General features: G+C 55.8%; 1 protein-coding gene across 2 annotated transcripts; it reads right to left on the bottom strand.

The window, feature by feature from the left end:
• Nucleotides 1-8,351: 8,351 nt before the first annotated feature.
• Nucleotides 8,352-19,187, bottom strand: LOC139801048 (uncharacterized). 2 transcript variants are annotated; one of them, XM_071754752.1, is made up of 24 exons: nucleotides 18,801-19,186; nucleotides 18,265-18,435; nucleotides 17,701-17,811; nucleotides 17,456-17,620; nucleotides 17,225-17,295; nucleotides 16,580-16,662; nucleotides 16,209-16,320; nucleotides 15,746-15,880; nucleotides 15,432-15,532; nucleotides 13,905-14,011; nucleotides 13,635-13,708; nucleotides 13,377-13,457; nucleotides 12,667-12,821; nucleotides 12,458-12,572; nucleotides 11,755-11,915; nucleotides 11,530-11,667; nucleotides 11,151-11,265; nucleotides 10,703-10,837; nucleotides 10,230-10,412; nucleotides 9,771-9,926; nucleotides 9,512-9,613; nucleotides 9,241-9,343; nucleotides 8,868-8,930; nucleotides 8,352-8,500 (listed from the first exon to the last, which is right to left on the bottom strand). In XM_071754752.1, the coding sequence occupies exons 2-24, from the start codon at nucleotides 18,422-18,424 to the stop codon at nucleotides 8,367-8,369; spliced, it is 2,760 nt and encodes a 919-aa protein (XP_071610853.1). In that variant the 5' UTR covers nucleotides 18,425-18,435; nucleotides 18,801-19,186; the 3' UTR covers nucleotides 8,352-8,366. The 2 variants fall into 2 exon arrangements, with proteins under 2 accessions (XP_071610853.1, XP_071610852.1); XM_071754751.1 differs by having other exon boundaries at nucleotides 8,411-8,500; nucleotides 8,868-9,343; nucleotides 18,801-19,187.
• Between the last annotated feature and the right edge of the window lie 5,325 nt (nucleotides 19,188-24,512).

The raw sequence follows: 24,512 nt of genomic DNA, 5'->3' as shown, positions 1-24,512 counted from the left end.
CGGGGAGTGGGGTAGTGGGCAGCGGGTCTCCGGGCAGCCGTCCTGTACCGGCTGCTCCTTGCCCACCGCAGTGCCAAGTGTGCGGGGTGGGGCCGGGGCCGTGGGGAGCGCTCACCGTCTGCTGGAGGTCGGGGATGCCGATGTGGACGACGATGGTGCCGGGTGCGGGCTCCTCCCTGCACGGCGGGGCCCTCAGTTAGAAAACTTGCATAAATGGAAAAAAAATCACAAGAATAAAAAAAAAGATTGCCAAGTTCAAATAATTTAGAAAAAAAAGCAAGCGGGAAATTCGCATTAAAAAAACAAACCAAAAACCCAACAACAACGGTCACCCAGCACAAAGCTGACCAGAGCATCAAAGGTGCTGGCAATGCTCTGGTTTGACCACAGCCCCAGGAACAGCGTTACGGTTTGCCAGAAAGCCTCTTACCTCCACTTCAGTCATCCAGGCTTCCTCTGATCCTCCTCTTGCTTTTGCCTCCCGCTTCCTTCAACACACTATGGATGCTTCCTCTTTCTTCTCCAGCACCTCCCGCTGCAAAGGCAAGAGGACACACTCAGCACCCACAACACTGGCCAGACAGAGAGGCACCAGGACAGGCCCCCCGCATGGAAGCTCTCCACACCTAGCCCCTCACAGGCCAAAATCACCACAACCACAAAGACCTCACAGATCAGCTCTTCCCTCCAAATCACTGCTCCAGCTACCTGCCCAGGCACAGCGGGAGGGGGGCTCGCAGGCAGCCACCCTGGGCAAACGGAGCTGGCTATGTAAAGCAGCAGCCAGAGGCTGCACAGCACTGCTCACGGGGAGCTGGGGCTGCCTGGGACACAGGCCTCCACGGCTCGGGACACGCGCTCTGACTCCAGGGCTGTCAGCAGGACAGGCAGCCACGCAGGAACAGACCCAGGCCCTGACTACAGGCGTGGTGCCTCACTGCAGGAGAGAGAGCGGGGTCTGTGCGGCCAATGTCTGGGGAGCCATCCCTACTGTCGAGCAGGAGGAGAGCCTCGGAGTTCTCCCTCCTCTCCCCCCCCACAACCTCCCTCTAGGGCTGCGTCGAGGTCAAGAGGCCCTCATCATGCCAACAGGCTCTTACACGTCCAGCGTCGAGGCCAGCTCCTTTTCCCTCCTCTGGGGTGCGGACAGAGGCTCTCCCCCATCTTACGGGACTGCTCCTCTCTCTGGGCAGCCCCACCACGGCGACCACGGCAAAAAGATCCCAGCGCAACACAAAGCCGGACAGAGCACCAAAGGTGCTGTTGATGCTCTTCCGCCCCTACACCCGAAACAAATCCCGGAACGGCTTTTCTCACCTGCTCGGTGCCCGCTGCTCCCTGCACGGACGAGAGCGAAGCGGTTGCTGCTGCTCGGGGCTCCCGGACGCTCCTGGCGAGACTTGACCCTCTGCTACCCCCCATAAAGCATTGACGGCTCTGGAGTTCCAGTCTTTCCAGGGCAGAGATCAACCATGGCTTTCGGAAGGTCGAGGCGATGGTCGCCCGCCCCCAGGTCTCACGCCCCTCTTTTGGCAGTCAGATTTTTCTTTCTGCTCATTAAATTAAGCAACCACACTGAGGTCTCAGGTAGCAACTGGACCCCCAAATTCTCCTGAAGGGATGCCATGATCCTGCAGCTGGTCAGGGGATCCTCAGCCATGCTGGAGCTGGTGGGGTGTGTGCGTGTAGAAGTGCCAGAGAGGAGAAACGGGGAGCAGAGGCGTTAATCATAAGCTGGAAGTGTCATAGGGCACAACCAAGAAGCAGACATGGCAGAGTGGATACAGCAAAAAAAAAACAACAAACCAAAAACCAAAAACCAAACCCCAACACGCTGCCCTCTGCTTCTCCCTGCCCTCTGGCTTTGAAAGCAAAAGGCTGTTTCTTGCTACAGCGGTCAGTGCAGAGAGCTGGCTGGGCATTTGCTTTGCCACCAAGCTAGATGAGAAAGGGAGAGATTTCTGCGGTGTTTCTCTCGAGTGGCCCGTCTGAAGGCGGGGAGAAGCGATACCTCCCGGGACTTGAGCCCTGGCAGTGCGGGACAGGGACACTGGAGGGCAGCGGGGACTTGCTGATGAACGAGGCTGCAAAGCAAAGCGCAGCCCAGCGCTGGATTCCCCGCTCAGCTCCTTTCTGCACGGCTCTGGATTAAGGAAGTGGAGGGAAGAGGTGCTCCGGGGCTGTGATCACACCAGAGCATTGCCAGGAGGTTGGGTGGCCTGGCCAGCTTTGTGCTGGGTGAGCTCCGTGTAAGAAGGGCTGGGGTCTTTGACCTTTGGCCTCAACTCCGCCTTTATCTCCTTCAGGTGCTCACAGCAGAAAACAGAGAGGCTTCCACATTGCATGGCCTTGCCTGTGAGACACTTGAATAACAGGGCAATGGAAAAATGTTATGAAAAAAGAAGAGAGTCCTATTTGCTAAGTCATGTATAAGCAATGAGTCCCCATGGATCAGCCTGCATTTTTAGTGATGTTCTAAGGACAGTGCTGTGCTGTGCCATATAGTGACCCCAGGGGAATGCTGCCAAATAGTGAGCCTTGGGGCATGCTGCCAAGTTGTGATCCATGGGCTGGAGAAACCAGATAGCGGTCCGAGAGGGGAGCTGCCAAATAGTGAGCCATGAATGGGAGATGCCAAATAGTGTTCCCAGAGGAATGCTGCCAAATAGTGTTCCATGGATATCTTATCTTAAGCCAGAAGCTTCCTCCAGAGGCTGAGAGCATTTACTTTCTTCCCAATTGCTTGATCCATGCCTCCATCTCTGGACAGCTTTCCCAACTGTCTGCCTTCTCTATTATTTCAGTAGATTGCACCAGCACCACCAACCCAACACCAAAGCAAGCAGGTGCCAAGTGTCTCAGCTTCATCCCAGCCAAAGTCCTTCTGTACATTTCACAAGTCCTTCAGAAGAAAGGATTGAATGTTTCTCTCTGGCTCAGGTTCCTCCTTTTGTAATGAGGGAAGAGCTACCTCACAAGGGCTTGCTGCTCAACCTTCTGCAGAAGACTCTTCTTCATCGCCCTTTTGGAGAGGATTTGGTCTTTCGCCTTCATCAGAGTAGCAGTAGCATACATCTCATGACATAGGAATAGTGAGCATAAAAGATAGACAACACAGGTACAAAATACAGCACAGTGACAAAAGGAGCAGCAGGCAGCACAGCATGTGGCACAGTAACAAACAGGACCAACACAGGCAGCACACCTGCTAGAGAAGCCACCAGTGGGCTCTTAGGAGCCCTTTTACACTGACCACCATGGGAAGGAACACTGGCATTAGTCCATTTGGGGCACCTGAACCATCCTCTCCTCCCAAGGGGCACAGCTGTTCCCCATTCTTACTGCTACATGGACAGCCTGACACTTGCTTGCCCTGTCCCAAACAGATTTTTTTACCCTGGGTCCTCCCAAATTTAGGACAGAATAACCCTCGATTCCTTCCCATGTGCTTCTATCTCTCTATCCAATAGAATTAGATGGAAAAATTCCACTGTACAATGTGAACATCAGTTTCCTCAGCCACAGTCAAATTAAGTTCTCACACACTGGACATCACCATTCCCCTGCATCACCCACCAGGGAATGCCCAGGGGCTTAAGCAGACAAGACCCCACAGGTGGTGTTGCCTTTGCTCAGGGGTGAAGAAATCCACACAGCTTGTCCCAGGAGATTCCTCTCACTTAACAGCAGGGACCTCATCCCCTTCCCCTGGCTGTAAAACATCAGACTTGCCAGGGCTGGCTCCATTGATCCATCCCCTGCTATTAATTAACCAGAGGGGTTGTGCTAAATGTTTGTCCCACGTTTTGAACCTTCCACCACCCCTTGCTTTCAGCTGCGTGGTAAGGAGGGGATAGACCCGCTCTGTACTGTGCTCTTTGGCTCAGGCAGCTCTTAGGTTGCTTTCCAAATCAGTCCCAACCTCTGACCCACTGCGCTCTGGGATCCCAGGCTGAAACAAGATTTTCCTTTCGAAGCCCAGGAGAGCACTGCAGGCAGCAGCATGAAGTCTAGGAGCCATCGCTGTCCAGTCTCCTCTGGGCCCTTCTGCCAGGGGCTCCAGGTAGGACCATTATCCCCAACTTGATAAGGGCCCCATACAAAAGAGTTTCTTTCCTGAGTGACTCTGAAGAGAGGCTTCACAATGTCACTGTACTATGGAACAGGCATCCTCCAGTCACATACAACACCCAGGGCAGCCTCTGTCTCCTCCTTACTGACAGATGCAGACACAGCTCTTACCTTGTTCACCACCTCCACAGGGGTGTGGCTGCATCCATCTTGCCAGTTAATTCCCAAGAACTGCACCTCTTGACCAAGTCTCTTGACCTTGCTTCTCTCAATGCCAAACTTGGGTTCCAACAGAAGCTGCATCATATTCACACCTTTTTTGAAAGAATTCCTCTGCTCTGTTGCCCCATCCAGTGGCATCATCCACATCCTACAGATGCTTTGAGCCTCCACCCTTCTCCACTTGCCCAGGCAAGCTACACAGCTGCTGATTCTGATATCCAGAGATTATTTTGAGTTGGACAGGACCTCTAAAGGTCATCTAGTCTAACCCCCCTGCAAGAAGTAGGGACATCCACAACTAGATCATCAGGTTGCTCAGAGCCTCATCAAGCCTCACCTTGAATAGCTCCAGGATTTAGGCCTCAGCTATCTCCCTGATAAACTTGTTCCAGTTCTCCACTACTCTCACGGGAAAGAGCTTTTTTCTAACATCCAGTCTAAATCGACTGTTTTCTCATTGAAAACCATTGCCTTTCATGCTACAGCTACAGACCCTTGCCAACAGTCCTTCTCCAGCCTTCCTGCAGGCTCCTTGCAGATACTGGAAGGCTGCAATTAGGTCTCCCTGAAGCTTTCTTTTCTCCAGGTTGAACAACCTGAGCTCCCTCAGGCTGTCCTCATAGGTAAAGTGTTCCAGCTCCTTAATCATTTTGATGCCCCTTCTCCGGACCTGCTCCAGATCCATGTCCTTCCTGTACTGAGGGATCCAGAGCTTTATGCAATATTCCAGGTGAGCTCTCACTACAGCTGAGTAGAGCAGCAGAACCACCTCTCTTGATCTGCTGGCCTCATTTCTTTGGAGGCAATCCAGGAGGCTACTGGCCTTCTCAGTTGCAAGCATGCACTCTGTTGGCTCACATCCAGCTTTTCATCCAACAGGACCCCCGAGTCCTTTTCTGCAAGGCTGCTTTCTAGAAAAGCAGCCATATCCACAAGCCTGTACTGATAGCACAGGTTGTGCCAACCCAGGTGCAGGACTTTTTCCTTGGTCTTGTTGAACCTCATGAGGTCCTTTTGGATGACATCCCACCCCTTTGGCTTTACGACAGCACCACTCAGTTTGCTATCACCTAGAAACTTGCTGATGGTGCACTCGATCCCACTGTCTATATTATTGACAAAAATATTCAACAGAACAGGTCCTTCCGGGGTCTGTACTGGGACACCACTTGTCCCTGGTCTCCAAGCTGTTGACCACTACCCTCTGGATGCGACCATCCACCCAATTTCTTATCAACTGAAGAGTCTGCTCAAATCTCTCTCTCTCCAACTTGCTGAGTAGGATATTGTGGGGGACTGTGTCAAGGCCTTGCTGAAATCCAGACACATCACATCTGTAGGTCATCCCTTGGCCACTGATGCAGTTACCTTAACATAGAAAGCCACCAGATTCATCAGGCAGGATTTGCCTGTACTAAATCCATACTGAGCTGTCTTGGATCACATTAACTCTATCAGTCTCCACAGCTGCTGCACCAAAGAACCCCTTAGACCCTCCCACATGCTTATAATACCCTTTGCAAAGGAAACCAACACCAAGGATGCACAGAGCATCTGGGCCCATCACCACTGAATGTTTTTCCCATTTGTCCCCAGTCAAGCTCAGCTCAGCTTGTATTACTGACACGTTTGGAGATGGATTCTCTCCCTACCTGATTCCATGGTATATGGGGCACTGTACACCAAGATCTACCAGGGCTCCATACTCTTCAGGGTCTGATGTGCCAGGCCATCAAATCCACACTCTCTAAGAAGCTCTGTTTTCCTTTCCCTCCACCTGGCTGTTAGCAGAGCCCCTCTAATCTCTCAGCTATCTTCCACTGTCAACAGGGGTGGTTATGTAGCTTGCAGTTGCAGCTCAGAATGGGTTTGTTCCAGGACTGTAACACCTTTCACTAGAGGTTGGTGCAGACATCTTCTGAGACAAGGCTTCTGCTTTCGGGGTTCCAGACTTCAGTTCATATGCTCAAGCCAGTGCTAGGTTATCTGTCCCACCTTTACCTGGTTGCAAAGGTAGCACCAGCACACGTCAGCTCATGGCATGTCCCAGTTTGCTTGCATGGGTCTGATAGGAGGACACCTTTCCCTAACAGTGGAAAAACAGGGTGCAGGCAGGAGCAGAGCTTGACTTCTCTGTCGTCCTGTCCTTGCTGCTCAAGCTTCTGCAGAAGACTCTCTTCTTTATCATCCTTTTGGAGAGGATTTGGTCTTTCACCTTCGTCAGAGCTCTCCCCCACGTGTTCCATCTTTGCTGTGCCTTCAGTAACACAGGGCTCAGCTGCCTTTCTTCACTGCCTGACCACAGGGGCAACCTGTGGGGAATGGATCCGAAACCCCCACTCCCTGTCCCCCTGGGTCAGGATGGGGAAGCAGCACTGCTTCTTGCAGGCTCTGACAGAACAGTGACCTGGGCCACTACTGGCCAAGGCACATCGGTAAAAGCCACTGTCAAAGCCCAAGTGGTGGCCATACTTGTGTTGCCATTGCCACAGCTGCCTCTATGTCTACTGAGAAGAAAGCACCCTTGCAACACAAACATACAGAAAGAGGGACAGCCATTTCCAAAACCTCCAAACTCTGATGGACTCAGCTTGGTATGAAGGAAGGATGTGTAGTTGCCCATAAAAAGAAAAACCCTAACAGTTCAATAGAGATCGCCATAGATAACCAGGTAGAGCCAATGCCCAGTGTACTGCAGAACAGAGCATTGATGTCACACACAACAAAGCCAATGCCCTTTGCCCAACACCCCCAAATCAACAAGCGACAATCAGACTAAGGGGCTTTCAATTACCAGCTGTAGCAGAGCCCTGCTTTTTGCTTCCTCTCAGATGCCCCAAAAGGACCTTCTTGCAGACTTGCTGCAGGAAGGAGCCCCCAGCCCCACACAGAGGAGATGCTGTTTGCTAAGAGGAACAGGAACCCAGGACAAGCTGCACTAACTGCGGCTTTTGTGCCCCCCGCCCCAGGTGTTTCCCACCCCCACCCCCAGGACACGGCCCCTGCCCAGCTGCAGGGCATCAGCCCGAGTGCCCGGCCCGGCTGCTCACGGCCGGGGCTGCTGCGGGGCTCTGACACGGAGGGGACTCAGCCAGGACGCTGCGTGCTCAGGGGCTGCACAGAGACGAGCTGGGCAGCAACAGTTCCTCTTCTTCCTCTGCAGGGCACAACCCAGAACTGCACACAAAGCTGGATCTCCACAGCACTGCTCAGACTTAGTCTACGTGAGAATCATCAAACAACAGAGTTTTGTTTTTTCCCAAATGTCTCTGAGGGAAGCTGCCACTGAACAGCCTGATTGTGACACAGTGTTCAGCATCTACAATCACCAGAGAGGCGAGAAAATGGAGACTGGACAATTCCTATGATTTGGTGATGCGTTGAGCCCAGGATCACCCATCAGTCCCAAGATCAGAGCCTGGGTGCCATAGAACAGATGTCACCACATGCTGTGCTTTCCAAAAGCCACATTTTATTTGGGGACCTCTTTGACCTATTGGAAGCTATGCCAGAGGCCAGGAGGCTGCACGTCCCGCTGCTCTGAGGAGACAAGGAGAGCAGCTCTGGCTCAGCTCTGCCCTGCCCAGCTGTCCCAAGCCGCCTGGGCCCACACGGTGACACGGACCCTGCTCGGCAAGGCTGGAAACTCCTGTAGCCTCTCGGGGGCAGCTCGTGATGAATCCATTGCCTCCAACAGGGTATCTTGTTTGGGTGTGCGCTCAGCCGCATGACTCGAGCTGCTCTAGGTCTCTGTGGGAGAGGTCAAAAACTCTGCTGTACAGGTAGCAGGAGGGGCCAGGACAAATGCTGTGTGCTCTGCACGCTCGGGGATCATCATGCCACCAGGACCCTCACCCCAGCACAGCCACTTCCTCCTGCTGGGATGACATTAGGGAGGTTTAACTAGGAGAGTCAGGGCACAGGAGAGTTCGGGGGGCACTCGTTTGGACTTAAACAGTCGAGCACAGCCTGGGGGTGCACATGAGGGTCTGGGGAACAGCAGCCATGACGGGGCAGTGGTGCAAGTACCGTCAGGAAGAGGGTGGCAGCAAGATTGTCCTTGACCCACCTCATCAGCGCCAGAAGCAGAGTCTTTGTAAGGACCATCTCTGTCTCTGCAGCTCCGTCACCGTCTGCAGGATGTGCAAGGTCTCACCTGCTTGGGACCTGACTGAGGCATCAGGGTCCTTATCAAAGGGCTTGACAACTGCAACAGAAGGAAAGCGAGCAGTGGTGAAAGGCTGCTGTCTGCACAGACCTTTCTATGCAAGCCCCATCCCTCTCTTTCCCTAACTAGGAGGAGCAGCTGGGACCAAGGGAGCAGCTGGAAGCTGCTGCTCAGGAATCCCAGGCTCCCAGACTGGGCTGGGCTGGAGGGGACCTTCTTAAGGATCGCCTAGTCCCAAGCCAACCCCCCTCCACGGGCAGGGACACCTCCCACTAGGCCGGGGAGCTCCAAGCCACAGCCAGCCTGGCCGTGAACACTTCCAGGGATGGGACAGTCACACCTTCTCCCTCCTTTCCCTGCAGCAGAGCCAGGAATGGCAGCACCCAGCACCTCTGACCCTACTCACCATTCCACAGAACCTCCAGCGTCTCTTTAGGTGGATTCCTCCCCAGGAGCTGCGCAGCAGTCCCTGTGCACAGAGCTCCCGTCAGACCTCCCCCTCCCCAGCACTGCGGCAGCACCGCCCCCGGCCCGGCCAGCTCGGCCGCAGGCCCTCCTGCCCAGCGCTCTGCAGGGATGGCCCCGGGCAAGTCCCCGAGGGCGCTGCTGACACTGAGCCAGGCGGCCACCAAGGCCACCAAGACCAGGGCAGGGCAGAGGGGGCAGCGGGAGGCCAGGGCCCTGCCTGGGACAGCCACAGGGCTGCTCCTGCCTGCCAGGGCAGCGCCGGGGGCTGGGGCCGGGCTGCCAGAAGAGGGTCCCCGGGGGCTGTGGCTCACCCATGAACCTCATGGCCTCCGCTCTCACGCTGGCCCGAGAGTCCCGCAGGTAGGGCAGGCTGAAACGCACGTAGTCTCCCACCCTGCTCCTGTCCTGCTTCAGCTGGAGAGTGCCCAAGGGCATGTCATGGGGCTGGCACAGAGCATTCCCTGTGTGCCAGAGCAGTCCCTCTGCCCATCCCACCCCTTCCCCCCCAGGCACACCCACACCCTGGGCACATGGAGCATCCCTTGTCCAGCCCAGGCCCTGGCACCTGGGGGTTGTCCTCACCAAAGTCTCTCCAATCAGCCAGGTCTTCTTCTTCTTGATTGCCCTCTTGAGATTCCTCCAGCCCAGGAACTTGGCACAGATGAGGAGGCCTTTGCCAGAGGCCTGCAAAAGAGCAGCACGTGGGAGTTGGCACCCCCTCAGCTATGGCACTCTCACAGCCAGCACAAGAGAAATGGGCAAGAGCTGATGAGCTGCTGCTGCCAGGGCTGGGGCAGAGGGAAGGAAGGGCAAAGCAGGTGCTCAGATTTCAACTCTGTACCTCGGCCATACTCCTGCTCTCAGTATACATGTGCAGGAAGAGAGAGACCATGACCCTACGTATTGTCTTCTTCATCTCTCCCCTGTCCCTGCTTGCCACAGCCTTCATCATCTCCCCAAAGAGGCTGAGGGAGAGCTCTTGCACCTGGCCGGACTCCTGGTAGGAAGGAAGACGGTGTGACTGCAGCTACAGTTTCTCCCCACCCACGGTGACCAAGGCTATTAATGTGGTCAATGTGAGGGGAGATGCTCTGGGGTTGCTGGGCTCAGGGCACCTCTATAGAGGCTGAGGCCAAGGAGAAGCCATCCTGGGTGCAGAGCCCAGCAGCCCTCCCAGCAGAGTCCAGGGGCGTGAGGAGGGCAGCAGCCCTGCCCATGTGCTGCCCGCAGGGCTGGGCTGGAGGGCAGCTGTCCTTGCCCCATGACCTTCTATGGGGTCAGTTTCCCAAATCAGCCTTACATCACCAAAGAGGGCTGGGAGCTTCTCCACCAGCAGCAGAGCGACGGGGCTGGCCTCTTTCCTCTTCAGGAGACGCATCATGGTTTGGAAGAGCTGCAAGGCCCCCATCCTGATGTTTGTGGATGGATCCTTCAGGCACATCAGGATGCGGTCCAGCACAGAGCTGTCCCGCATTTCTCTTGCCTGGAGGAAACAAAGAATTTCTGTGAGGGTGGAGCAGTGGAGGAGCAGCCTGGCACAAACGCCCTGCATGCTGAGCACCAGCCTCCCACCCAGCTTCCCGGCAGGCACTGCGCTTGCCGATGGGGATGAAGAAGAGAGCAAGGAGAGCAAAGGCTCTGTGGCCCCTGCTCAGCCACCCCTCTCTCTGCTGACAGCCACCTCCTTCCTCTCAGCCAGGCCCAAGCCAGCGCGTTACCCCTGCCCCAGCCCCAGGCTGCCAACGCGGCTCCGCCTGACTACGCCTCGCTCACCATCTGCGGATCTCCTGAGAGCGCCACCAAGCCCCCGAGTGCCAGCAGACGGACTGTCTGATTGCCGTGGCTCAGGTAGGAGCGGAGGAGGCGCACGTCACTTAGATCCTTTCCAAGGCCCTGGCAGCCCAGCAGCTGAAAGAACAACAGTGGTGAGAGACGGGCAGAGCTGCAGGACCCTGGCACTCTGCAGCTCCTGGTTACCACTGCCAGCTCGGGGCCTGGGGGCTGACACAGCCCCTCCGGGGGGCAGCCCTGCCTGTGGACACGTGGGGGTGCTGAGCACTGCCCCAGCAGGAAGGGCTGGATGGAGGCCCCAGGGCCTGACTGGCAGCAGAGCCCTCTGTCCCAGCTCCAGGGACTGTCATCCCACCCGGCGGCAGCCGCCTGTGCCAGAGGGACGGCTTCAGGAGCATCTGGCAGAGGCACTGCTTCCCACCAGGCTTACCTCAGTATAGAAAGTCATGGCAAAGTTGAGCTGCCATTCCCTCCTCTGGTCAAGAATCTCTTTGACGTGCTGGAACAGGAGGTATCGCTGCTTAGCGGGGCTCTTCCTCATCTCTCTGGGCAGGGCAGGGAAAGAAAAGCAGTGCTGGCAGTGAGCAGGGCAGGAAAGCCTTGCTGGGATTGCCCTGCCCCAGCCCAGCCAGGCTGGCCTAGGCCAGGACACGCCTTCGCCCCCAGCCACAGCCTCCACACCACTTGCTGCTGAATGCGCCCTGCTCTCTCCCCAGGCAAGGAGCACCCCTTGCCACTCGGATCGCTCCCTGGCCAGCGCTGCGGCTGCAGCCCGGGGCCTGGGTGCCTGGGGGCTCCTCTGCTCTCACCTGGCCAGCAAGCTGACTCCTCTCTCGAGGGTGTCCACGTCCAGCATCATGTCCCAGCCGCCCTCCTTCTGGATGTTCTGGACGTGCCCTTGAAAGCCAGCAGCGTCCAGCAGAGCTTTAACGCCCTCCACTGCCACCCTGTGGGCAGAGCAAGGTCCAGTTACACACAGAGCAGGGGCCCTGGCCGAGGGCCCAGGGGAATGGCAGGGGAAGGGGCTGGCGCACCCCAAAGGGCTGGCTTCATCGGCCTGAGGCGGCTCCTGTCCCAGGATCACTGTTCCCAGGGAAACCTTGTAGATCAAGCTCATGAGGAGCCTGGGGAAGAGCAGTTCCAGGATCCCCTGACAGCGGGGCCGCTGACTGAGTCTGGACAGGACCTGCCTTGCCTGCAGAAGGACACAGGGACAGCTCTCAGTGCAAGGAAGCTGCTGTGGCACTGCCAAAGCCCCTGGGCTGCACGGGGAGTGCGGCTCAGGCGACCGGCCCAGCCCACAGAGACACCCATGGAGGCTGTGACCCATCTGCCAGGCCACGGCCCAGCAGCCCTGAGGACTCCCCTCCTGCTTCAGGGTGGCCCCACAAGCCTCCCTGGGCCAGCACGCTGACCCCCCCCCTTTTGGCACCCAACTCCGGCCCCTGCCCCAGGTTTCCAGCTGCAGCGCGGGGCAGGGGGTGCAGGCAGTGGGGAAGCAGAGTGCTGCCCAGATAGGGGCGGGGTTCCTATTTGTCCTTGGGGAGCTCATGGGGCAGCCTCGTGGGGCTGGAACAAGGGGGTGGGTGCAGGGCAGGTCCCTGCTGGCCCTGAGGGGCTGTGTCCCCAAGGCCTGGAGGAGGGGGCTGTTTGGGGCAGGCAGGAGGGGATGTGTCTCTTTTCCTGGGAAGCCAGGAACAGCCTTGAAGGGGAGCAAGACCTGCTCTGGTCACTCACCGATGGGACAGCACACTTTGCTCTCCAGCCCTGGATCACGCTGAGCAGCCGGTCAAGAACTGTCACAGAAGTGCTGGGCAGGGACAGCAGCATCTCCCACATGGCCAGCGCAGCACTGCAAGCCAGAACACTCTGTTAGCAGGGCTGCCTTGGCCACTGTGCTGTGCCTGGGCTATGGAGCAAGTCCCCAGGGCTCTTGGGGCTCATACTTGTCACAGGAGGGACTGATCATCAGCAGGGTCTGAACGGTTTCCTCGGGGCAGCACTCGCTCAGCAGCCCAAGCACGGATCTCAGGACGAACCGCGATGGTTCCGTGCGCACGTGCTCCACGTTTCTGTGGACGCACCTCAAGATTTTTTCTGCCTGCAGGGAACAGAGGGGAGGATGGTGCTGCCACTGGACTGCAACCATCCCCTCACAGATGCCACACGCAGGGGTCCCTCCCAGCAGGCCCAATGAGGCAGCACAGAGCTTGAGCCAGCTGCCTCCCCTCCCTCCCTCTCTAGTGGCAGCTGGAGGATTTTGCCCATTGTCCTTTCAGTCCACGAAGTGGAGGTGCCAACACGAGGACTGGGACCAGAGATACCCACAGAGTATCCAGGACAGTGGGAAGGGGTGTCAGGGGCACTGGAGCTTGTCTGGACCTGAGCCTCCTTATCCAGGGATCATTTGCCACAGTTTCCTGGGAACAGCAGCAAAGCCTGGCTCTGCCTTCATGTCCCTGGGGTCCCTCCCAGCCTCAGGGAAGAATCCCCACACCACTCTGCCATGGCCAGGAGGTGGCCAGAGCCCCTTCCCACTGCAGCCTCTGCTCCTTTCTATGCCTCTGTACCCCTCAGGGTGCAGAGGGCTTTGGGGGAGAAACCTCCCTGGGGGTTTGCACGGGGGAAACTGGGACCTGCTCTGGAAATGCCAGACCTGCGAGACATCCTGCAGGCTCATGAGGACAGAGGGTGACAGGTTGACTATCACATCTCTCAGCCACTCCAGATCCTGGTCCTGCAACAAGAGAAGATTATGGGGCTCCTTTGTTGATCCCTCGTACTCACAGGACTCTGCTGTCTTTTTTTTTTTTTTGGTTGGTTTTTTTTTTTTAGGGCAGCTGTCTGGGAAGGCATCTTTGAGCATGGGGGCAGGTGGAGCAGGCACAAGGCAGGTGGCAGTCTCTGTAGGTACCTCTCCTAAGTCTTCTGGAGCATCCTCAACCATCTCCTGGCCCTCTTCCTTCTCCCCAGCTGAATACCAGGAATCTTTAACAAAGCAAGGGAGCAGGGTGAGCTGATGGTGCTGGCAGGAGAGACCCAGCTGCGTGCCAGCTCCCGAGGACAGAGCCAGCCCTGGGCGGGGGGACCCAAAGGGGGAACTGGCACGGAACAGGCCGGGGATGTGCCCAGCAGCCCCTGCCGTGCAGGAGCACAGCAAAGCAGCCACAAACCGCTCACTCACCTGTCTCCAGCTGCTGGGCCATCGTGTCTGGGACGGGGAGACTGATCTCTTCCGCCTCATCCTCCACCCAGGCCAGGTGGAGCTGGCTCGGGGACCTCTGCTCAGTCCTGGGGAAGGAGGAGAGGCCATGGGGGGTGGGCATGGGGGTGGCAGTGCTGCTGGCTCCAAGGCTGCACAGCCTGCGGGGAGAGCCCGTGGGGCCAAGGGAGCTGTGTGGGGGCAGGGAGATGTCTGGGACGGGCTCTGCACGGGGCAGTAAATCTCCTGGGGATGGAGGCTCATGCTGGTATTTCTCAAAACAGGTTAAAGAAGCGACTTACTTTGCTTTGAAATATGTTCAGATGTAATGGACAACAGTCATGTGTGAAAGGAACTTCTCTAATCTTTCAGAACTTAAAATGGCTTCAGAAAGTACATTTTACATCTATGGTATTTCAAGACGTCCTTTGAACTACAAACAGCCCTTGCTATAAATGAGATATACAATGCTATCCAACAGAGATAAATAAGGAACTCTGCCTCCTTAGTTGCTACTTCTGGCTCAACCACAATTGTCCCACACTGGACTCAGCAGCAGACAGGGCTGCCCAAGCCCAGGGTCCAAGTGACAAGCCCTGAGACCCTTACAGCAACCAATCTGGACCTACTAAACGAGGCAGATGACAATCTGCGTCCATGAATTCTTTCCTCCTCCACTAAGGAAACAAGCAGCAGGACCACCACCACATGCAGCTCAGTAGCAAACAGGGCCCAACCCAGAAATTCTACCACCGGGCTCTCTTAGGAGCCATTTTATACTGAGCACCATGGCAAGGAATACTCATTAGTCCATTTGGGTCACCTGAACCATCCTCTCCACCCCAGGGGCACAGCTGTGTGTCCCCATTCTCACTGTCACATCAGCAGCCTGACAATTGCTGGCCATGTCCCAGGCACCTTTTTCTCCTGCTCCTCTCAAACCAGGACAGATAAAAAAAGCCCAAGGGAGACCAAGGCTACAGCCAAGATAAATGCTGACCCTCGTGTCTAAGTAATAATTTTTCCATTTCGACCCTCCAAGCACTAAGATCCTGTCTCTTGCTCTGCTTACACGCTCACCCTTATTCTCTGGTCAGCCTCACAGGAGCATAAGAAGAGGCTAAAGACCCCAGTCTTTAGGGAAACACCTGGAGCGGGGGGCACGAAAGACACCGTAAGCACAGCCCCTCGCAGGTTGCCACTCCTCCCAGCGAGCAGCAGCTCCTCTGTGTGGGGCTGGGGGAACGGGGCTCCTGCTGCAGCAAGACCTCCTCTTTATACCCTCTATGGCCTCCTCAGGAGACATTTGCAGCTGGGCAGCAGCCTGAAGCCCAGCAAGGAAAGACAAGGATTGGCATGGGGTCGTTCAGCTTTGAGAGCACTCCATGGCACTTTGTGGAGAAAATGTCTCCTCTGACAGAAAGAAGAACACTCAGGAGGATGAGAAGACAAAGAGCCAAAGCTGGAAGAGGGAACACATTCTGAAGCCATTTTTACGCTAGTTCTAACCTGACATAAAACAGTAAATAGGCTTCTTGCTGCAGAGCTGTGTCAACGTCACAAGGAGTCACAGATGAGTCATCCATCTTGTACCACAGCCCATCGCTGGCCTGCAAAAAGGGCATCAGAGGGAGATGAGCTGCCTGCTTTCTCCACCAGAACACAGGCAGGACACTACAGAACCAAGAGCACTCCAAAACCAATCCCCTCCAGCCCTCAGGAGACCTTCTCCCCCAAACCTCTGGCTGCCAGGAACACTGCCGGGAAAGCTGGTCTTCCCCAGGACACAATTCCCCCTGCTGAGGAAGGAAGTTGCTCTTTACCTTGATGTAGCAGAAATAGTGTCCCGAGTGACAGCTCTCTCCTTTGTGCACCAGCACAGCGTACAAGGAGTAGCGCTGCGCTTCTCCCGCTGTCGTGTATGGCCCAAGATCCAAGACCTTGGGATACTTCACAACCTATGGAGAGAGCGAGAGGGCTCAGAAATGATTCCAAATTCCTTGATGACACAGCCTGCCAAGACCAGGAGCCAGGTGTGTGGAAATCCAGCTCTGGAGCTGGTCAGCACTACAGCTCCATGTTCTGGTTTGGGCGGCAGGAAACTGTTCTGGGGCAGAGCAGCTCTGTCAGGGCAGAGCACACACTTTTCTTCCCTTGGGAACTCTCCTCTCCTCTCCAAGGAAGGGAGCAGGAAAAACCCACCATGAACAACCCGTGAGAGAGCGCACTGCCTGGGGAAACCTCCTGCTCCAGGAAGGGAATGTTTCCCTCCAGTTGCCAACTTACCTTGCTGATCTTCCCACCGGAGACATTCTCAAACCTCTTGAGTCCCACTGTGAGAACCTTGGGCGCCCAGTGAATCGTCAGCCTCTTGGAGGCAGCAGTCATCTGGCCACAGCTGGAAGGCAAGCAGAGAGCCAAGTGCTGCAATGGACCCTTGCAATGCCCCCTCTTCTCTATCCCCAAGAAAGCCAGGCGAGCTCTCCCATCTCCCACACCCTTAGTCTCATTGAAGAACAGTCAGAAGGCTGGACTACAAGAAAGCTGTGTCCCGTCACTGTGCAGCTCCCCTCCACCAAAGCCTCCCTGACACTCTAAACCACACCAAACCCCAAGGCAGGATCTAACATGAAGATGTTTGTTAGGAATCATCTTACTGGCGACATCTAAAGCCGCTTCTGGCATCCAGCAGCTCAGGTTTCACAAATTTATCAAGAGCTTCAGAAAGAGATGCGGCTGCCTGGAGAAGTGAGAAAGGAGAGCCCTGAGCTGAGGGAAATGCTCTCCCCCAGACTCCCCACCAGGAGCTGGCGTGACCACCCAGGTGGCTGGGGCTGAGGAGACCCCCGGGGAACCCGCAAGCAGTGCCCAGAAAGAGGCAGCCTTAAAGAGGGCTTTCTGCTGAACACTTCCCTCATTCCCCGGGGATTCCCAAGGCCAACAGGAGCTGCCTCTCTGTGGCACTGCTCCGTTCAGCTCCAGGTGGGCTGCAGGGTCATCAAGAATGACAACAACCCAAGTCATCAGCCCAGGAGCCAGATGGGTGCAGAGAGTGGGGGAAGGGGAAGCAGGAGAGCATGTAAAGGGTGCAGAGAGGACCAGGTGTCCTTGTCTACCTTAAAGCCATCACCTACAGGGTGACCGCTGCCACGGCCAACGCAGTAGGACACGGTCCCTTCCACTTGCCACCCACCACCAAGCTCTCGTGTGTTCCCAGGAGATGTTTTGAAACCAACCCCTTCAGCTCTGGAAAGCTACAGGCGCCTTGGGGCATCCTGAAGCACCATTACAAACCCTCTTACTTTTATATCCAGGAGGACATCCAGGAAGGGCTCGTAGGCATCAGAAACCACTTGGCAGCTCGAGCACCAGACTGCAAGGGAAGTTGGAAAGCTCAGCGAGAGGGGAAGGCAACCGAATGTGCCGCTTACGCTGCTCATCCCTCCTGTGCCAGTCACACACACAGCTGCTTCCCACAGGCAGAGAGAAGGGCACAGCCAGTTCCAGGGAGAGCCAGAGTTGCGGAAAAGTACCTCTGGATCTCAGAAAGCTCCCAAATATCTGATGGATGACGGTCTGCTGACACGACGTGTCCAAGCTGCCGTCACACAGACAAACTCTCTGCATGGCGTCCAGAGTACAGCGCAAGAACTCGTGGGCGTCCTCCTGCGCGCCGAGCCGGAAACGTCCTCCGATTTCTAAGAAAGAAGAAGTTGGGAGTTCTCTCCTCCAGTCCAAGGAGGGAAGAAAACCTGACAAAGCACCAGACAGGGCTTACCTGGAAGAGCAGTGATGACGTCCACAGGCACGATGGCAGATCCTGTGGCATGCAGGACCTTGCGCACGTGCTCCTGCACTCTGCACATCACACAGGTGCCTGGTTGAACACCTGAAGAGGGACAGAGGGAGGGAGGAAGGGAATGAGAGACGCTTCTTGGGTTAGCCAAATCTCCCTAGCAATGGAAAACCTACTGGAGATCCTGAAGTGGTAAGAACAGCCTCCACTCCTCTGCTCTCAAGGGGCCAGTGTCCCAACAAGCCCGGCAAGTGCCTGGGAACCTTTCTGCAGAAGGATGCTGAACTGACAGAAGTTTTCTGTGCTGGGGCAAAGAAGGTTTCACTTGCAGGAGTGGAGACCAAGTCCCAGGGCTAGAAAGAGGTGCCCTTCTGACAGATGTGACAAGTGGCTTCTATGCTAAAAGTGTTCCAAGAAACCCAAGGCTGGGGTTGATAGGGGGTTGATAAAGAAGGGCTGCTTTTCTCCTGCATCCAGTTCCACATCCCGGGAACCCCTGGGAAGTGCCCAACAGATTGACAAGGAGACATTCATACGAGTACTCACAGGACTGGCTGTGCTCCCGAGAGAGCAGGTAGTTTGCCAGAGATGGGGTGTAGGTGAGGCACTGGAGGACAGCATTGAGGAAGCAGGTATTGCCCATATTCTTGAGTCCTGCTCCAACTCCTGGTCTCTGCTGCTTGTCCTTGTTTCCTTGTGGAGCCATTCCAATGGCAACTGCAGGGAAATTACATTTGTAAAGAGAAGAAGCCTTTCTGGTTCATGAAAGCATCTTTCCCAAGTCAAGTCGTTTACAGGAGGACCACCCGGGGAAACAAGCTCAAACCTCAAAGACAGAAAGTCAGGTAGCCTCAGGAGAGGCTGCCATTGAACTTGTCTGGTCGAGAATCCCTTTGGGAAAATATCCTGTGCCCTGCTGGCCTGGCCAGCCAGCCCACATTCGAACTTGTGTGCCTGCAGAGCTGCAGGCTGATGGCCCTGCTGTCCCTGCTGTCACAGGGCTCCAACTGACAGCAGTGCTCAAGGCCCTTTGGAAAGACCACCTTGTGTGTCACCTTGTCTGCAGAGGACCTGCTGCTCACCTGTGGTGTTAGCAGAGGGAGCCGAAATGAATCCTTCCCACAGCACTGGAGAGCCGGGAAAGCCACAAGAGCTGGGAAGGGAGAGACCTCTCCTTGTATCGTATCCTGACCTGACCTCCTCTCTCCTCTGTCCTGGCAGTCCAAACCCAATCACCTTTGACAGAGGAGGGAAGCTGACGAAAAGTGGGCAGGAAAGGAGCAATGAACAGAACACAGAAGGCACACGATCTGTCAAGGAAGGAGCCGAGTTATCCCGAAGGTCAGCTCAGCCACACTGGCATCCTCTGGCCCCATTCTCAGGCTCTTGTAGTCCTGGCCATGTGACATCACAGGTGGCCCATCACAGGTGGCCCTTTGTGACCGTAGTGGCCCGGCACCTGTGTTCTGGAACCCTCCAGTTCCATGGCAGCCACCACAGTTCCATGGCAGCCGTATGGCCTCAGGGGCACACGTTGGGATCCAGCCCACGTCTCTGCCTTTGCAGCCTTCCAGGAGAGCCTTTGGGAGGGTCTGAGATTTCCCCTCAGGCAGCTCCTGGGGGTTCCCCACTCTTCTGGTCTTTGCTGAAGGGATGGTCAAGACCTTCACACTCTTGTCTTGGCAGGAGATGATGGTGGGGATGGTCTGCAAAGAACCACATCCCTGTAGGCTGCGCAGTGGGCAAGGAGACAACAGGAGAGGGTTACCCAGCCTTGCTCCATGGAGACTCCAGCACCCAGTGCTGTTCAGGAGAAGACCCTGCTGGGGAAGAGGGGTCTGAGCAGGTCCCAGCAGAGGGGCTCTGATCTCCACAGCTGGTCTGTGCAGCCCATGGAAACTGCAGGGAAGAGGAGTTCAGTGCCCAAGTGCCTGGTCCTTAAGGACATGGTTTAGTAGTTGACTGTGATGTTGGTCAAAGGTTGGACTGGATGATCTTGGAGGTCTCTTCCAACTTAAACATTCTGGGATTCTGTGAAGTGAAAAAAAGAGAAAAGACTCAGGGGGTGGAGTCAGTGATGGGGTCGGGCCTTGGAGAACTGGGTGATACCACCCACTGTCACCTGAACACTTCAACAGCAGTTGGCCAGCTGGCCATTGGTCCCCGCCACCGGGAGTCATCAGTGTTGAAATGTCTGGGGGCAGTTGGTGCCCCCCACCTTGCCACCAGGTGGGCAGGCATCAGCCCAGAGGAGGAAGGAGCACCAGAGCTGGAATAAAAACACCCGTTGGCCTTGCGTCGGGGATCAGTGGGGAGTTTTCTTCTGGGCAGCTTTGGGGACATTCGGTGGCAAGAGCCAGTGGGGAGGGGGCCGCGATGGCAGCTGGGAAGCTGTGGGCTGGCATGGGCCTCTCTTTCAGGCTCCTCTCTTTAATGACTCGAGAGCACCTTCCAGTCCCTGAAGTACCTTCAGATACCTCCAATAGGACCTGATGGGGCTCCAGGGGAGCAGGGGAAGGACGCCAGACAAGGAGCCAGAGGGATGGGACAAGGGGGAATGTTTTCAACCTGGAAGAGGAGAGATTGAGAAGAGAGCTAATGGAAAAAATGAGGGTGGTGAGACCCTGGAAAAGGCTTCTTCGAGAAGTTATGGATGCTGAAAACATTGAAGGGCAGGTTGGGTGGCACTTGGAGCAATCTGGGCTGGTGGGAGGTTCCCCTACCCGTTGTAGGGGTTGGAACCGGAAGACCTTTAAAGTCCCTCCAGCCCTGGGGACTCTCATGTCCCAGGTGCCCTTGCACCACAGCCCCAACCTGTCTGGGCTTGGATGGTTTTCGTCTGAAGTAGTAGGTTCACAGGAAAACCATTTGACAAAGGCAAAACATCCCGGAATCTCAGTGACCGAGGACACGGGGCAACGGGGATGCGGGGAGTGGGGTAGTGGGCAGCAGGTCTCCGGGCAGCCGTCCTGTACCGGCTGCTCCTTGCCCACCGCAGTGCCAAGTGTGCGGGGTGGGGCCGGGGCCGTGGGGAGCGCTCACCGTCTGCTGGAGGTCGGGGATGCCGATGTGGACGACGATGGTGCCGGGTGCGGGCTCCTCCCTGCACGGCGGGGCCCTCAGTTAGAAAACTTGCATAAATGGAAAAAAAATCACAAGAATAAAAAAAAAGATTGCCAAGTTCAAATAATTTAGAAAAAAAAGCAAGCGGGAAATTCGCATTAAAAAAACAAACCAAAAACCCAACAACAACGGTCACCCAGCACAAAGCTGACCAGAGCATCAAAGGTGCTGGCAACGCTCTGGTTTGACCACAGCCCCAGGAACAGCGTTACGGTTTGCCAGAGAGCCTCTTACCTCCACTTCAGTCATCCAGGCTTCCTCTGATCCTCCTCTTGCTTTTGCCTCCCGCTTCCTTCAACACACTATGGATGCTTCCTCTTTCTTCTCCAGCACCTCCCGCTGCAAAGGCAAGAGGACACACTCAGCACCCACAACACTGGCCAGACAGAGAGGCACCAGGACAGGCCCCCCGCATGGAAGCTCTCCACACCTAGCCCCTCACAGGCCAAAATCACCACAACCACAAAGACCTCACAGATCAGCTCTTCCCTCCAAATCACTGCTCCAGCTACCTGCCCAGGCACAGCGGGAGGGGGGCTCGCAGGCAGCCACCCTGGGCAAACGGAGCTGGCTATGTAAAGCAGCGGCCAGAGGCTGCACAGCACTGCTCACGGGGAGCTGGGGCTGCCTGGGACACAGGCCTCCACGGCTCGGGACACGCGCTCTGACTCCAGGGCTGTCAGCAGGACAGGCAGCCACGCAGGAACAGACCCAGGCCCTGACTACAGGCGTGGTGCCTCACTGCAGGAGAGAGAGCGGGGTCTGTGCGGCCAATGTCTGGGGAGCCATCCCTACTGTCGAGCAGGAGGAGAGCCTCGGAGTTCTCCCTCCTCTCCCCCCCCACAACCTCCCTCTAGGGCTGCGTCGAGGTCAAGAGGCCCTCATCATGCCAACAGGCTCTTACACGTCCAGCGTCGAGGCCAGCTCCTTTTCCCTCCTCTGGGGTGCGGACAGAGGCTCTCCCCCATCTTACGGGACTGCTCCTCTCTCTGGGCAGCCCCACCACGGCGACCACGGCAAAAAGATCCCAGCGCAACACAAAGCCGGACAGAGCACCAAAGGTGCTGTTGATGCTCTTCCGCCCCTACACCCGAAACAAATCCCGGAACGGCTTTTCTCACCTGCTCGGTGCCCGCTGCTCCCTGCACGGACGAGAGCGAAGCGGTTGCTGCTGCTCGGGGCTCCCGGACGCTCCCGGCGAGACTTGACCCTCTGCTACCCCCCATAAAGCATTGACGGCTCTGGAGTTCCAGTCTTTCCAGGGCAGAGATCAACCATGGCTTTCGGAAGGTCGAGGCGATGGTCGCCCGCCCCCAGGTCTCACGCCCCTCTTTTGGCAGTCAGATTTTTCTTTCTGCTCATTAAATTAAGCAACCACACTGAGGTCTCAGGTAGCAACTGGACCCCCAAATTCTCCTGAAGGGATGCCATGATCCTGCAGCTGGTCAGGGGATCCTCAGCCATGCTGGAGCTGGTGGGGTGTGTGCGTGTAGAAGTGCCAGAGAGGAGAAACGGGGAGCAGAGGCGTTAATCATAAGCTGGAAGTGTCATAGGGCACAACCAAGAAGCAGACATGGCAGAGTGGATACAGCAAAAAAAAAACAACAAACCAAAAACCAAAAACCAAACCCCAACACGCTGCCCTCTGCTTCTCCCTGCCCTCTGGCTTTGAAAGCAAAAGGCTGTTTCTTGCTACAGCGGTCAGTGCAGAGAGCTGGCTGGGCATTTGCTTTGCCACCAAGCTAGATGAGAAAGGGAGAGATTTCTGCGGTGTTTCTCTCGAGTGGCCCGTCTGAAGGCGGGGAGAAGCGATACCTCCCGGGACTTGAGCCCTGGCAGTGCGGGACAGGGACACTGGAGGGCAGCGGGGACTTGCTGATGAACGAGGCTGCAAAGCAAAGCGCAGCCCAGCGCTGGATTCCCCGCTCAGCTCCTTTCTGCACGGCTCTGGATTAAGGAAGTGGAGGGAAGAGGTGCTCCGGGGCTGTGATCACACCAGAGCATTGCCAGGAGGTTGGGTGGCCTGGCCAGCTTTGTGCTGGGTGAGCTCCGTGTAAGAAGGGCTGGGGTCTTTGACCTTTGGCCGCAACTCCGCCTTTATCTCCTTCAGGTGCTCACAGCAGAAAACAGAGAGGCTTCCACATTGCATGGCCTTGCCTGTGAGACACTTGAATAACAGGGCAATGGAAAAATGTTATGAAAAAAGAAGAGAGTCCTATTTGCTAAGTCATGTATAAGCAATGAGTCCCCATGGATCAGCCTGCATTTTTAGTGATGTTCTAAGGACAGTGCTGTGCTGTGCCATATAGTGACCCCAGGGGAATGCTGCCAAATAGTGAGCCTTGGGGCATGCTGCCAAGTTGTGATCCATGGGCTGGAGAAACCAGATAGCGGTCCGAGAGGGGAGCTGCCAAATAGTGAGCCATGAATGGGAGATGCCAAATAGTGTTCCCAGAGGAATGCTGCCAAATAGTGTTCCATCGATATCTTATCTTAAGCCAGAAGCTTCCTCCAGAGGCTGAGAGCATTTACTTTCTTCCCAATTGCTTGATCCATGCCTCCATCTCTGGACAGCTTTCCCAACTGTCTGCCTTCTCTATTATTTCAGTAGATTGCACCAGCACCACCAACCCAACACCAAAGCAAGCAGGTGCCAAGTGTCTCAGCTTCATCCCAGCCAAAGTCCTTCTGTACATTTCACAAGTCCTTCAGAAGAAAGGATTGAATGTTTCTCTCTGGCTCAGGTTCCTCCTTTTGTAATGAGGGAAGAGCTACCTCACAAGGGCTTGCTGCTCAACCTTCTGCAGAAGACTCTTCTTCATCGCCCTTTTGGAGAGGATTTGGTCTTTCGCCTTCATCAGAGTAGCAGTAGCATACATCTCATGACATAGGAATAGTGAGCATAAAAGATAGACAACACAGGTACAAAATACAGCACAGTGACAAAAGGAGCAGCAGGCAGCACAGCATGTGGCACAGTAACAAACAGGACCAACACAGGCAGCACACCTGCTAGAGAAGCCACCAGTGGGCTCTTAGGAGCCCTTTTACACTGACCACCATGGGAAGGAACACTGGCATTAGTCCATTCGGGGCACCTGAACCATCCTCTCCTCCCAAGGGGCACAGCTGTTCCCCATTCTTACTGCTACATGGACAGCCTGACACTTGCTTGCCCTGTCCCAAACAGATTTTTTTACCCTGGGTCCTCCCAAATTTAGGACAGAATAACCCTCGATTCCTTCCCATGTGTTTCTATCTCTCTATCCAATAGAATTAGATGGAAAAATTCCACTGTACAATGTGAACATCAGTTTCCTCAGCCACAGTCAAATTAAGTTCTCACACACTGGACATCACCGTTCCCCTGCATCACCCGCCAGGGAATGCCCAGGGGCTTAAGCAGACAAGACCCCACAAGTGGTGTTGCCTTTGCTCAGGGGTGAAGAAATCCACACAGCTTGTCCCAGGAGATTCCTCTCACTTAACAGCAGGGACCTCATCCCCTTCCCCTGGCTGTAAAACATCAGACTTGCCAGGGCTGGCTCCATTGATCCATCCCCTGCTATTAATTAACCAGAGGGGTTGTGCTAAATGTTTGTCCCACGTTTTGAACCTTCCACCACCCCTTGCTTTCAGCTGCGTGGTAAGGAGGGGATAGACCCGCTCTG

Source organism: Heliangelus exortis, chromosome 11 (assembly GCF_036169615.1).
Source record: "Heliangelus exortis chromosome 11, bHelExo1.hap1, whole genome shotgun sequence".
Lineage (NCBI taxonomy): Eukaryota > Metazoa > Chordata > Aves > Apodiformes > Trochilidae > Heliangelus > Heliangelus exortis.
This window is presented reverse-complemented; position numbering and strand designations above follow the sequence as displayed.

Bases quoted from the DNA above. Each gene is read 5' to 3' on its own strand.
- LOC139801048 (XM_071754751.1), bottom strand. From the start codon at position 18,424: ATGGCTCCACAAGGAAACAAGGACAAGCAGCAGAGACCAGGAGTTGGA. The intron at 15,533-15,745 runs GTAAAGAGCAAC...CCCTTTTTGCAG, and splicing joins ACTATTTCTGCTACATCAAG to GCCAGCGATGGGCTGTGGTA. The intron at 10,413-10,702 runs GTGAGCGAGGCG...TGTTTCCTCCAG, and splicing joins TCTCAGGAGATCCGCAGATG to GCAAGAGAAATGCGGGACAG.